The sequence below is a fragment of the Panthera tigris genome, chromosome B2, assembly GCF_018350195.1.
Source record: "Panthera tigris isolate Pti1 chromosome B2, P.tigris_Pti1_mat1.1, whole genome shotgun sequence".
In the NCBI taxonomy this organism is placed as follows: domain Eukaryota; kingdom Metazoa; phylum Chordata; class Mammalia; order Carnivora; family Felidae; genus Panthera; species Panthera tigris.
In genome coordinates this window covers 51,474,697-51,490,192 of record NC_056664.1, presented here as the reverse complement: position 1 = coordinate 51,490,192, position 15,496 = coordinate 51,474,697, and the positions used below count along the sequence as shown (strand labels likewise).

The following is a 15,496-nucleotide window of genomic DNA, read 5'->3' as shown; positions in this document are numbered from 1 at the left end:
AGTATTCCAATGGTTGAAGAAAAGACAATAGCATGACTCAAAATGTAAGAGGTGTAGATGATAAATGCTGTAGCACTTAAGTGTGTTGTGTCAAGGAAAACTGGTCAAGGACAAACCTCCTTTCAGCTTGAAGAAGACATCAGTTCTACACAAAAGCTTTCAGGGCTGCATTTTCTGAACAACAGTGACCTCAAGGGCCCTCAGAACAATGACTCATGCACCACTAAAGCAGGACACATCAGCTGGCATTCAGAACTGGGAACAAAGTATCTGAAAGTTTAAGCACTCTTCTTTATAATGTTCCAGTAAGCAGCATTTTGCTTTTACCTGTATATAGCCATGTGGCTCATTTTTTTAAACTATTGTTTTGTACTCTCCAGATTCAGTATTCATCTTGGGCAACAATGAACATTTGGTAATGGCATTAAATATCAAAATCAAAAGCCAAATGTCTTCTAAACCAAGCTTCCCTAGCTACCACCAAGGGAGGCCAGTGTCCTACCCGTCCTGGAGGACCTAAACTATTTTCTCATCCAAAGAAAAGGCCCCACTGGCCTCTGTTAATATTGTGAGGACTCAGCTCAGGAATTAGCAAAGCTTTGTATGCTATATCTCCTTTCCTTTTGCTCCCATTATTATGCTAGGAGTAGTCTACTTACAGGTGTGAAATATCCACATCCAAATTGACCCCACCCAGTCTCCTCCTCTTTCATAAGTGATCATATCTTTTCAGGCTATGGGAAAATGCTAGAACAGGGCCCACACTGGAAGTGCCCAGTGAATTTCATACTTCTGTGGAGGCCAAATTTCCCAACTCCTTCATCAACCTTTCCTTACTCTTTTTTAATTATCTAAAATTCATAATGATTTGTTTGAAAGTCACCCAGAACAAAAATGGTCACTGTCACTGTGATATGAGATAATCCATTTAAACTCTGTGTGGGCCTCTATTTCTTTATCCATAAAAAATATTATCTCTGAGATAATACTTCAGAGGTCATGTGTGCAATAATAACACCTCTCATAGGTACCAGGCTATATTAGCAACCTCACATATGATACATGAGCCTTGCCGTCCCCCTGTGGGTTGACAGAGTAGTTATTCCAACCTCCCGTTTTATAGATGGGTGTTTCCAACACCCTCATCTCTAAGCCCCTTTCCTGTTTTCATGCACTGTGATGCTGTTTAACAGAAGAAGAGAAACTGAGGCACAGTTGGTGAACTTTTTCCATATCCATTCCATTCTCCTGAGCCGAATACTAAATAGTTTGGCTTCCAGAGTAAACAATGGAAATATCTTAAGAATAAGGGACACAGGGACATGGTCATTTCTTTTTTTCTTTCAAATGTTGAATTGGCACAATTGCAGTGTAAACAAACAACTAGGTAGCCAAGTTAAAAGAAAAAAGTATAAAAAATTTGCATATCCTGAAAATGCCAAATCTCAAAAGCAAAATGGTTTCTGTATTAAGCTTGTATCACCACAGTGATTTCTCGTATATTTTCACATCAACCAATTTATTATATTTTTTCCCTAAAATAGGACTAAAATAATTTTAACTAATGGCTTATTTTATATAAAACATATTTACTTACATAATTTAACTATAATCTATCATATGTTCCCCAAAATTTTGTTTTTATGTGCTACATACACACACACATATTTTATAAAAAGCAATGTATAATATCAAATTACCTATTATATGGTACCTATATGTGTGATGCTATAAACAAATGCACATATACGTGTGTGTGTGTGTGTGTGTGTGTGTGTGTGTGTAGTTTTGTTTTCCAAAGGCATTCTCACTCAAATTATTTAGAAGTTAATACTAAAGAGGGTTTGAGATGGCAAATATTGGAAATTCATTCATAAAAGTGAAAACTTATAATTTCATTCATATATTACTTAAGAGCAAAAATATCATAAATCCCTAAAGAAACAAATGTCATATGGCATTCCTTGCATACAATTATTTTTATCCTATTCCGTCCCCAAGTAATGAAACACAGGGTTAGTATCATGAAATAGAAGTCAAAGTGATTAAATTGAATGATTATATCAATCCAGATGTTCCTTTTTGTGTGTGATAAGCTTGCTTGATAATAATCCCTTCACAAACCAACCTATATCTCAAGGGAATTGGGGGATTAAAATTTAATTTAAAACTTGGTTAAGAAATTCATTGAACTCTTTAGAGAAAGAGTCTAAAGCAAATGCAAAGAAATTATCATTAAAGTCAGTCAAAGTAGTGCTTTGTATTTTTCTCCCTAAAGAACACAAACTTAAAATTCACAGAATTATTTTATTAGGCAAGAAACGGTTTATTTATTACATTTACAGTGAGTTGTTTTTATGTGTCTCTTTTTATGAAGTCATTATATATATTTGCCTCTTTGAAATAGTTTCTTATAATATTAAGCCAAGAACTGAGATATATGTGTATGTGTGTATATGTATATATATATTTCACTCATTTATCTCAAGAAACAAGTATATCATTATTTCAAATATTAAAATAGCTGTGGTAATATTTCCATATATAAACTGGGAAACCATTCAACTTTATTATGTTATTTCAATGCTTGTTTCCATGGCAACTCCTTCACATCACACTGTTAGTAATCATAGACTCACAGTGCTGGAAGGGTTTGGAAAGTAGGTAATAGAATGCCCTTGTTGCTCATTTAGGAAACTGAGGACTAGATTTCAGATTTGTGACTTATCCACTGTCAGCCCAGTAGCTAGTGCCAGAGAAGGAATAAAAGGTGGTTCTTCTGGCCCCCATTCTAGCATGCTTTCACCTATACTATGCTGCCAGCCACTCTTCTAAACTAATGGACACTATTAATACACGGACACACACATACACATCCAAACACACCCCATATATACACCATATGCATAAACATGAATATACCCAAGCAGTTTGTTTAATCAGGCTATTTTTAAGAGTCAAACTATACTTTTTATGGGTTTTCAGTATTACAAATGAAAATAATATCATTTTGGCATAACAATGATAAGATGACTTGTTGTTGGCTATGGATGTAGAACACAAAAACAATTGCTTAAAAAGGGGAAAAATCAGTATTAAACAGTGATTTTGCCTTCTTAGTATCTCATACTGCTTTACTAGCAACTTTTGCAATTCTACTGAAGGTGCCTATTGTTCAGGAATTCATAATTATAAATAATAAAGATTAAAAGATATAAAGAAATCTTTAGTAATGTCTAGGCAACTTACTTCATGGTTTCAATTTGCTAACCACTGTAAAAGAATAGAAAATACAAAACCCTATGATGAAAAGTAATTCTATGTAATCAAATTTGTATCTATAAATAACAGATTCTAGAGTTTAGATCAGTACTAACACAGTAGCCCTTTGTTAAGCCAATGAAATGTGGTTACTCCAAATTGAGATGTGCTGTACATGTGAAATACATAGCATATTTCAAAGACCTAGCCCCCAAAAAGGAATATAAAATATCTCATTTATACTGATTATTTGGTGAAACGGTATTTGCCTATCACTAAATAAAATACATTATTGAAATAAATGTGGTCTGTGTTTTACTTTTTACTCTTTTAATGTGGCTACTAGAAAATTTTAAATTATATTTGTGGCTTGCCATTGTGGTTCACATGATATTTCTCCTGCTCATTACTGATCTACACCATTTACATGCTAACCTTCCTGTCTGAAATATCCCATTTCTCATTTCTTGAAGTCCAGAACCTGCCCTACATCATCAAACATGACCTGTCCTTGAATGCTTTTTGCCTCTGTCCTATCAGGAAGTAAGCGCTCTCCCTCTCTAAACTACTAAGATGCAAGTTCCTGGCAAATAAGGTCTATGTATGGTTTTTATATATGTTGGTAAGCTACAAAACAACCACCATGCAACTACAGTAAAGCATCAGTAAAATTTTGTTAGACAGGCAAACAAATATATGCAGTAAATGTATTCTGTTCACTTTCACCCAGAAAAATCTGTCTTGAGAAATCAGAATTTTCGAAAGTAGGTCCATGACTTAATAAGAGGATACATACCAGCTGACTCTCGGATACTGTAGAGGATGGGGAGGACAGGTTTGCCTGAAAAATTAGAAACATGGTGTTTATTTAGTGAACTTCATAATTTCACAAAAAATCCATATTTTTAAGTTTTTTGAAGTTCTTTTATTATTAAAGAACACATGTCCATTGTAGAATTTTGAAAAGAATAAGGTAAAAGGAAAAGTATCATTATGCCACCAGAAAATGATTTGAACATTTTTCATACATTGCCTTACAATATTTTTCCTATGTTTTCTTATGCAGCTCATATAATAGCATGATGTTTTATGTGTTACTTCTCCTTAACATCTTAACATAAGCACTATCACGAGACATTAAAAATTCTTCAAGATGACATAATATTTCAGTCTCTGCATATACTCCAAATTTGCTTAAACATACTAGCATTGTTGGATATTTATATTTGTTTCCAGCAAATCGACACAAATAACAGATGTTCACTTAAAGTATCTTCATATACAAAGGAAAGTTTTCATGCTTTGGAAAAGAAAACAACTTAGTTTTTAAAATTGTTTTCCAGTAAATAGGAGGCTAATATTGTTTCTTCAGCCTTGGTTCCTGAATTTCACTCCGTCTGGATTTGGTTTCCTTCTTATGGAAGTAAATGCTGTGGTCGTTCTTTCAGACCTTATTGTCTTGACTTTGTCTGAAAATGTTTCTATTTTGTTCTCATTCTTCGACAAGAGTTCTGGACACATTATTTTCGGTGAATAGTTATTATCTCGCAGCATTTTGAAGACACTACCCCACTAGCTCTGGCGTCTGTCACAGCTGTCATTCTAAATGTCATAACTTTGGTGGATCATCTGTCTTCACATTTGGTTAGTGTTTAAGATGTTCCTCCATGACATTCCGCAACTTCACTATGATGTATCTGAGGGTGGATTTCTTTTTATGTGTCTTTTTTGGGATTTGGTGTAGTCCTTCATTTAGAATATGCATATCCTTCAATTCTGGAAAATCTTCCATGAATACCTCTTCAAATATTGCTTTGCTTACATTATAGCTCATCTCTGTTTATGAAGTTTCTAATAAATATATATGTAGTCTGCTCAATCCATCCCCCATTTCTATAAAATTTCCTTTCATATTTTTTGTCCCTTTATGCTGCATTCTGAATCCTTTCTACATACAAGTTTAACCGTTAACTAATTTCTCTTGCATTGTATATTAACACATTCAACATGACAATTGAATTTTATGTTTTGATGACTTTATTTTAACTTCTGGAAGTTCTACTTGGTTCTTTTTCAAGTAATTTTGATGGCATCAATAACTCCTTTTAACTCTTTTAGCGTTTTTACTATAGCAATTAATTCATTTCAGATTTACCTATAATTCCTTATTGCTAAATCTCCCATTTCTTGTATCAGCTGACTCTCCCTCATGCCTCTCCTCCGTGGTGTTCTTTAGCCATTTTATGGCTATTTATTTTTGATTTTGAACTCATTTTCAGTCAAGATAATGTTTGTGATGATTCCTATATGTACCTGAGAAGTCCTGGACGGGGAAACCGTGCCTACAGTACATTTTATGTTTGTCTTGTGGCAACTCTAGGACTTTCACTGCTTTCCATTTTATTTCATCATCTTAATATTCCTAAACTTAAAGAGTGGTAGAACCTGACATCTTCATGTTCCAGAAGTTTAGAACCATTTTCTCATTGATGGCTCTTTTACCAACTAAGAGTGTTGGATGAGATGGTGGAAGCATTTATACTTTTTTTTTATTCCATGCTTCATGGCCAAAGTGGACTTCTGGGCTCCTGAATGTACACAAAGGATTCATTTACAAGTTTTAGACTTACTAAATACTGAAAGTTAAAATCTGAGCTCCTGGCTCCTAGCACATAGGTTCTGATGCGCCTACATTCTGTAGAGCTTTAGCTTCTTCTTAACACCCCCACTTGGAGTTACCATTCCATTTCTGGCATTCAAACATTTCTCTTTCTTTACTTTAGATTGGGTTACATAAACTTGTTGTTTTTTTTTTAATTTGAGAGAGAGAGAGAGTATGATTTGGGGAGAGGGGAAGAGGGAGGGAGAGAGAGAATCTTAAGCAGTTTCCACACTCAGCACAGACCCCACTGTGGGGCTCAATCCCATGACCCTGGGATCATGACTTGAGCCAAAATCAAGAGTTAGATGTTCAACAGACTGAGCCACCCAGGCACTCCACATAAACATTTTTCATAATTACATTTTATCAAGCATTTCAGCATTTAAATGGGAGGCTGAGCTTCCACATCAACAGCCTTCAACTTTGACAGGAAATAGTCAACATACAAATGCTTAATTACAAGTATACTTGGCTGAAATATGATAAAGTTGTGTTCCTAAGATATTTACATTCTTGTTGAAATTGCAAATGTTTTCAAGGTTTGTTAGAGGTGTGTCAATATTGTTTTTACTCTCTGAGATATGAATGATAACAGCAAACTGAGAGCTTAGTGGTTCTTATGGTATTGCCAAGTATATAGAAGTATGAATCACCAAACATACTCACAAGGCACCTGCAGCCCTTCTCACACTGTGCCCAGCATTGTTTTTTTTCTGCTTTTTCACTCATGCCTTTCTTCACAAGGACTATCATTGTTTGCTGTCATACATGGTTGGTCTATGGCAGCAGGGTATCTTGGCTAAATGTTTCCCATCTCTAATTGCTGGTGACCAGGCAAGTGTACGCTGAGGTTTATGGCTATTCTGTGCTGCAGAAAACTGCCTTTTAGAATGCCCATCACATTCAGTTCACCTGGGGATTTGCTTTTAACCTCACGATGCAATATAAGTAATAATTATTTCCTCTAAAGTCTTACTGTTTCCCTATAGCTAATTTTTCATTATTGCAATAATGAGAGAATAATCTATGGATCCCCTAAGTTAAATTAATAGCTCCTGTGAAATATGCTAAATTGAATGTGGGTATCTTGACTAAAGCACAACACAGCTAAATTTTCATCTCGATAAATATAGGAAAGAAGAGGTTACATGTTAAAAACAAAATATTTGTACAATTTAACTACATTACTAACATTTAGTAGTATGTGGTGCTAAATAATACCAAGTGATCATAGGGAAAAAATAAAATGCTCAAGAAAAACATTAATTAAATAAGGGGAAAACCCAAATATCTTTGTATTCAGTCTCCATAAGTCCCTCAAATTCCATCATTAGGAATTACAATGTTATAATAAGATGCTTTAGGCATCCCCATTCCATTTTTATTTTATCTAATATAATGGGTTTCACATCACTTTTATCAGAAACTATTCCTAGAGAAAGGATAGAATTAAATGTGAACCTCAGGGTGGAGTAAATACTTATAAAGCCACTAGGGATCCTTTATCCAAGAAAAAGAATATTGGCTTATGTGTTTAATGAGTATAACCAGATTCTTTCAACCAACCTAACCATGTCAAGCCCTTTGAGAAGCCTTGCTTTGCTTTCCGAATACAGGTTAGCAGCGTTTATTCAATGCTGCATCTATAACTATGTTATTAATACTGTAGCAAATATTTTCTGAAAAGTGAGGAAAGATTGTCTGGTGAGCTGAGATTAGAGCAGTGAAAGGTGGGAGAAGGCAGCTCTATCTGAACCACTGTTCACAGGTTAGCTAAATGAAGGTAGAGAAGCAACTTGATGTACCTAAAACTAAACTGGAAATCGTATTAGAACAACACTAAAGACTTTAGTTATTCATGTCTATCCACATTAATACTAACTGTGAGGAACTATGATACTGTGGAATGTAAGAATGGCTGTTGTGCGAAACAAAATCCTATAATCTATTCTATGGCCTCTAACATCATTTTAACCATAAAAGGAAAGGAAAGTGTAAGAAAGGAGGATCCGTGTTAACCAATATATCATCATCTTAAAAACTGAGAAACCAATAGTCAAAAAAATGTGAAAGTCAAAATTTCTTACCTCAAAGAAAATGTATTAAAGAGTTAGATTATATGGAAAGCAAAAGAGTTAGACAAAGAAAAGAAAGGAGAATTTGAAGTCCACTGAAAAATAAATTCCTACAGAAGGCCACCACTGTGCCAAGCCAACTTTGGAGAAACCATTTTGCTTTTCCAAAGACTTGATATCGAGACCCAGGAAGTACAATGAAACTCCTTTGTCAGTGTCTAGATTGCTTTTGCTTGCAATGTGCAGCTTTTCCCCATTCATGACACATGTCCTTTTGGCTGGTATCACACCAGCTCCCTCCCCAGGGTCTGGAACAAGATCAAGTGGTTCCAGTTGCCTTTGCCTTCTACACTCTACACTTCCACTTTTGGCTTGTTGGGGTTTTTTTTGTTAGTTTGTTTCTTTTTCCCCCCTTTCAGCAGCCACATCCCTCTCACCTGATATAACAACCAGTTCAATTTCACTAAAATGTCTTTCTTCTACCTTTTCTCTGTTGACTAATTAACTTGTATTTCCTTTTCTCATGGCTCAAAGAACTGTAATTAGTGATAATGTGTTAACTAAATACTTCTCCCAGGCAAGACTACTCTACACATGGGCAGTAAGACAAATTTTAAAATATTAACGGAGCACTTAATAATCACTGAATACTGAGATTGGTATTGAGGAAATATAAAATGATAAAATAATAAAATACTGTCTTTCCCTTCACCTAGCGAGTGTTCCTATTATTTGTACATAAGTTGCGATGGACACAAAAGAATGAATCCAGTGGTATGCATGTTAGGCACCAAGCCCCTAGACATACATTATGAGGCATCATATCTTTCTTGCTTCACATTATTTATTCTAACTATCTATAGACATTACCCTGTATGACTATCTCATTAGAAACCATTTTATAAGTTAGTAATACATTCCTAAAAGACCTACATACAAAAAGTAGATTTGAAAGTGTTTAAAAAGTTTGAGTCTTTATGCTAAGAAATGATGATTCCAGCTTATCGTGAACATAATCAGTAGGCAGGATAAGTGGGCATAGTGACCAGTGACAGATACTGTTTATATGTGCAAATGAGGAGATAAAAGGTCACATCAAGGGGAAGTTTGGCTGAAATATGGCACCTTTGTGTTTGGTAAAGTCTAAAATGATGATGAGAAGGATGCAAGACATAAAGAGTGTCTCGTTAAATCTTCTCTCTTCCTCCTCACTTACTAGAACCCAGATAATTATCTTTAATTCTTTCTTCATCCCTTTTCACATAAGCATACGTTAGAAATATTTCTGAACAAAAAAAAGAAGTAAATGAGAATAATCAGAAGAGTGGAATTTCTTGCTTGAAGTGTTCACAATTCTTCCTGTAACTCATCAAATCTTTGGTCACATCCTACGGAAGCAGATCTGGACTGAGGTCTGGATTGAAATGGACTAGATTGAAGTCTACCTTAAGATCTTAAGATCTTACCTTAAGATCTGTGACTACATTAAGCATACAGCGCCTCTGGAACACTCCAGCATAGCGACATTTCCAAGTATAGCAACAAAGGGAGTATGTGAGCTGACTAAATTGGAGACTGTGACCTTTATTTGAATACCTGTATATATAGTGGGGAATATTCTTAATAAAGTTTGACACATTTTTTAATATATTGTGATATTTTGAAAGCAATATGCTTCCATTGTTATGAATTTTTTCTGTCCCTCAGGCTCATTAAAATGGGATCTTACCTGTTTACCATATAATATTCAATAGACCTATATCTGTTATTTCTCTGGCTCTTAAAAGTAACTCATGAAATGTAAAGAGTTGATAAAATACGTTTTTATCTATAGATTTTGATTCCAACTAAGGGTTTTTTGATAAACTAGTAATAGGACTAATACTTGCCTTATTTTCTGAGTTTGCTGTTTATTAGGAAAGCATACTGTGACTTTGAATTACTTGAATGAAATAATTTATACCAGTAGTAGTTAATGAAAAATAAATATTTACTAAGACAAATGTAATGCAAAAGCAAAAAGGACATTCCTCTTCAAAGGTGGTAAAGTGAAAACAGAATCAAATAGAAATTCAAATAGAAAATTCATTCTGTTACATAAAGGGAAAGAAATTTTTTTAAAGTGTCATAAAAAACAGTACCTCTTAAACATCTGATAAACTATGAATTAATTTATATGAGAGTGATTTAAAACGTTAGAAATATAGTAAACATCATTTTAGATATTGTCACTAAATTTGAAAACATTCAAAGTTTACACTGAAGATTACTGAACATGAAGAAATAATTTCGACCCAGAATATAAATACTAATGGATAAAATATTTAAGGAAAACAAACTATTCCCATATTCTCTGTACTTCTCACGCAAGTATTTTTTTAATGTTTTCAATCTTTATTTATTATTGACAAGGCATGAGCAGGGGAAGAACAGAGAGAGTGTGAGACACAGACTCTGAAGCAGGGTCCAGGCTCTGAGCTGTCAGCACAGAGCCTGACGCGGGGCTCAAAGTCATGAACCATGAGATCATGACCTGAAGCAAAGTTGGATGCTCAACTGACTGAGCCATCCAGGGACCCCAATTCTCACACAAGTATTAATGGTAAGGGCTTTGACATGAGGGAGACCTGGGTAGGATTTTGCCTACTCTGACTTCTAAGACTTGGTTTCCTTCTTTATAATATGAAGATCTTGAAATAATAATACCCACTTCATAAGACTGGTATAAGGTTAAATGAAATACTTAAACTTCACTTGAAAGATAAGAACTCAAACCAATTGAAAGTAATATTAATAACAAATTAAGATAATCAATCTTGCAATTGACCTGTGGAGATCACTGTGACTCGACATGTTGTTAACCTAGTTTAAATTCTATTACACTTAAGAAAAGTTCAATTAAATTACTTTAAAATAACTTGCAATTCAAGTACACCATGAATTGAAGAAAGCTTTGACTAATTAGACTGAATTGATGGTGCTTTTCCTGCATCTGTCTCATCCTAGAAAACAGACTATGTGAAATGTAACAATATGTACAATAAAGAATAAGAAGAGGAAACTAACTGATTTGCATTTTGGTTTCTCCTTCTTCTTCTTTTTTTTTCCCCATGGAGAAAAGGCACCCTTTCACCAAAAGCCCCAGAAAGAGGAATTAGTCATACAAATTCTCGTTATTGAATAAAGCCATTATAATCTTCCCAGGAAAACTGGAAATCCAATAGATATATGAATACATTGAAAACTAGTAACTTTGTAAGTCTGCTTTCACATCAGTCAGTTCTATGGCCAGCTCTTCTCTAATTTCTACAAGAAAGTATCTTGCTCACTTACTACTGTAAGTGTTTACTATCTCCCCCATTATACGTTGCAGAAATGGGGATCTTATTATTGGGTTGCTCCCTCACCCCAGTAACTTCTCAGTGAGTACTAGGACATAGTAGACACTCAGTAACTATTTGTTGAGTCAATGAGCAAAAGCTCATTGAATAATAGAGCTGAACAATTCTGGCTATATTTTCTACTAGTTATGAATCATAGATTGTATACTATACTTTTAGAGAGCCCCCAGAGGTCAGAATTTTGAGCAGTCTGTGCTAATCTACTTGAGAATACCCTGAAATGTCACAAAACTTTGTTTCTTGGCTTGAATTTAAGTCTTCTCTTTTTTTCCTCTGTGGTGCAGGAGTTGGTAAACTATGTGATCTCTGTTTTTGAATCTAATCTAAGAATTTCTATGAAGTCGATGACACACCAAGTCCCAGCAGCTACATACTGTGAAGATGTCTAGTTTCTTCAAAGTGTAAAGAGAGACCATGAGATACTGTGAAAAGACCTCTCAGATTTGCTTTTGAGCTTCCACGGGAGAGAAAGAGAAATATATAGTAAAAGATTAATTAATTAATTAATTAATTGAGTCAAATCTATTCAAGCCACACTTAAGGTGAGGCATCTTGTAGCTCAGCAAATACGAATATTAGAATTTCTAGAAGAAAGAACATATAAAATCAGAACATACTGTATTTAAAATTGATTGTTCACCTAAGACCAACAACACTTATAGATGAAATTGCATTTTTTTCTCCTCAAAATAAATGTATCAGACATCACTTAGTAAATGTAATAACTGCAGCCAAATATTTACAAGTGTGACTTCCTTATGCCTTGGCACCAAAAAACTGGGTTTTACATTCCATTGTAAAATTATCCTTTATCATCTTCCAAAAGAGACAGACACATTTGAGGTGTCACAAAGAACAATTCAAATGTCACATTGTAAGAGAAAGCAAAAAACAAAGCTTATCACTCAAGAAACCAAATTTAATCAAAGCCAAAAATCTTATCTGAATCAGAGTTCATATTTGCTCTAGTCTACACTCAATCTATTTGATGACTCAATGTTAACTTTCAGTGACTCAGATGCTCTCACAAAGTTTGGGGCAAATGTTAACCTATTTTAATTAAGTTTGATAACTGATTGAAGAATAATTTGAAATAAACTCTAATTATGGAGACTGAAGCAGCCCCTCCAACTTTGATTCCAACTGCTATCAAATTAACCTCCCCTGGGGAGGGGTGAGAGGAAGTATCAGCCCCTTACCACCTTACTGTAAATGAGTCTCAATCAGAGGCACTTTGGTGACAGATAGGAATAGGTGAGAAAGGAAGATGAGAGAGTAAAACATTTCAGCTATTTTTTCTTAGGTCTGGCTCTTGTAGCATGCGTGAGTCACAAAAAGTATTGAAACATCTTTAGAGAACTTTCTTTTCTTGCACCCAACTTTAGAATCAAGGAAGTCTGCTAAATCATGGTGCTTCTACTCTTCCCAAGATAGGGAGGAAGAAGAGAAAGGGGGAGGCATAGATGCAGAGGAAATCAAAGGAAGATAAGAGGAAAAAAGGAAAGAACTATTATTTATTCCTGTATGTCAGAACCACATTAAGGGCTTTTCATATACTAACCAATATAAATTGTACATCAGGCAATTATTAGTTTCCCAATTTTATAGATGAAAAAACTAAGGCATAGAAGTTAAGTGACTTTCTAGGATCAGACAGTTAGCAAACAGCCATGCTGTGATTTAAACTTGGTTACAGCCTACCAAATGTCTCTACTCTTATGTTACTCCAAATGGCTTCCAATAAAAACAAAACATAAGAATGAAAATACTCTAAGCAGTGTTCTTATCCATACCTTCTATATGTCATTTCCTGAGTAGGATAAAATTCAGTGATTTCATCCAACTTATTATTTTCCTTAGGGAGACCCAAATAAAGACAGAAATACATAAATTGGAAAGAAGATATATCACAAAATATATAATAAATATTCATTCTTTGATGATGATGATGATGATGAAAAAAGCATAGTAGAAAATATAAGGCATAACCTAAAAGAAAACATTTACTGGTTTTTTTTTTTAACTAAAAACTAAACACTTGCTTAGGAGACAATCTTGTTTCTGTTGAATATAGTTGATCAGAAACAGAAGTGGGCCACATGATGGAGCATGAGGTGAATAAAGAGTAGGAATGAGGTGAGGCTACATCTGTATTCCTAAGGCATTCAGGGACAGCTCCATATAATTGATCAAGTATGTGAGGCTGTATCTACCCATCTATTAGTTAATTTTTGCTCATAAGTAGAAATTAGTTTATTTGACAATAATTTAAATGCAAGAAAGCAACAAATGAGTCAAAACCAACAAAACTGGCAATCCCATTGGAAATAGACAAATCTTAATGTTTCGAGTATATGTGCTGGCTCGTTTATAATAAGCACAATAAACCATTACAAAAATGAAAATGTCGTCTAAGCTTCGATAATTAGAAAGACAGCAAGCAGGTGTTGGAGTTCTGCTTTATTTAGCCAAGCTAATCAAACTAGACCTCACTTAAGATGGAATTTATTCAATAAATTTACCTGACATAACCTGATTTTCCACATCTGGACCGATCACACCATCCTATCCCTTTCCACTTAAGAAAAAATCAACTAATTCAATTTTAATGACCGTATAATTGAGTTCCCTTCAAAGCATACACATGTACCCATTAAAAAAACAGGATGTATCATTATGAAGGGACTTACATATTTGGTTTCTCGACCAGCTGCTCTCGGAAGAGTTGTAGGCATCTGTAAAAAAATAAAAATAAGTATACTACTGAAGTAACCACAAAAATACTAAAAGTAATTCAACTTCTGGGATAAGCGTTCACCTTTTGCTGCTATTAAGACTTTCTAAACATTCTTGTCTCTTTTCTACACAAAAGCCTTGTCCCTTTGAAAATTATTTTATTAAACTATGTCACTTCATTATTCTTTTTAGTGCCATTATCTACCAGCTTCCTGGTAAATTTTGCCTTATTTATTGATTACATCCATTCATGGATCATAATGGACCCTCGTGTGATTTTTGCCATTTTCAAAATGTACACGGAAGTCTCTACCCCTCTCACTTATTTTGAGCTTCCCAACTCCAAATGTATTCTCATCCATTCCATTTCACTCTCAAAGCCATTCCTAGACTTTGCCTTCACAAATAAAATGGGAAATCTGTGAAATTTCAATTTTTAGCATCCTACCCTGAGAACTCTAGCTCCTATTCACCATCTTCACTTCTCAAATGTCCCCAGTGCAATGTCCCTCATTGAGACTTCGAAATTAATGAGCTTTACCAGTTCCATTGTGGTGTTATTACCTCTTAGTTTACATATATTTCATATTCTCAGTTGTTTTAACACCTTAATTTTTCTTGCCTCTCTCTCCCCTTGTGACAAACTCACCTTTAAAAGAAAGCAAAAGAAAAGAAAACAACAACCCTGGATAGACTTTATCATCCATTTTCTCTAAACTTGAGAAGCAAAACATTCCTGAGGAAACTCTCTCAACCAAGCTAATTGATTTCATTATAAATTAATGGTCATTAGCCTTAAGTGAGCATTTAATTCTGCCTAGTGAGCCCATAATTTTTCTCTTGTAGGCCCACTTTCCCACTTTTTGACATGAGATGGCCTATTTGATTCATTCATCTCCTTAGTAAATACTTACTGTATATCTACTGTGTGCCAGGAACTATTCTACACCCTGTATCTTATCAGTAAACAAAATAGACAAAGATGCCCTATGCTTGGTAAGCTTACATTCTAGCAGGAGAGAAGACAAACAATATAATAATAAATAAGTAAATTGTACCATATGTTAGAAAAAAATCATACCGCATATTACATCGTATGTTATACAACAACAACAACAAAAGAATAGAAATAATTTGAAGCCTCAGGTAATATATTCTTCCAGAGAAAATCTTCTTTGTTTCTGCCAAATAGCTTACTTCTTTTAGACAACCCAGATACTAAGAAGGTCAAGAGTGCTGAGGGTTTACAATTTCAAATAGAAGGATCAGTCTAGAGAAGGTGACATTTGGGCTAAGATTTGAAGGAACTGAGGGAGCTGGAGATGTGAACATCTAAACAAAGAGCATTTCAACTAGATGGA

The 15,496-nt window shown here is 34.5% G+C and overlaps 1 protein-coding gene across 1 annotated transcript in view; it reads right to left on the bottom strand.

Annotated features, from left to right (window-relative positions):
- The window catches only part of LOC102962699 (muscular LMNA interacting protein), a 213,548-nt gene that overhangs the window by 23,449 nt on the left and 174,603 nt on the right, over positions 1–15,496 (bottom strand). The window contains exons 9-10 of the mRNA XM_042987606.1: positions 14,090–14,134; positions 4,058–4,102 (exon numbers count right to left, since the gene is read on the bottom strand). Of these exons, the coding sequence (XP_042843540.1) occupies positions 4,058–4,102; positions 14,090–14,134 (90 nt within the window). The remainder of the gene's footprint in view (positions 1–4,057; positions 4,103–14,089; positions 14,135–15,496) is intronic.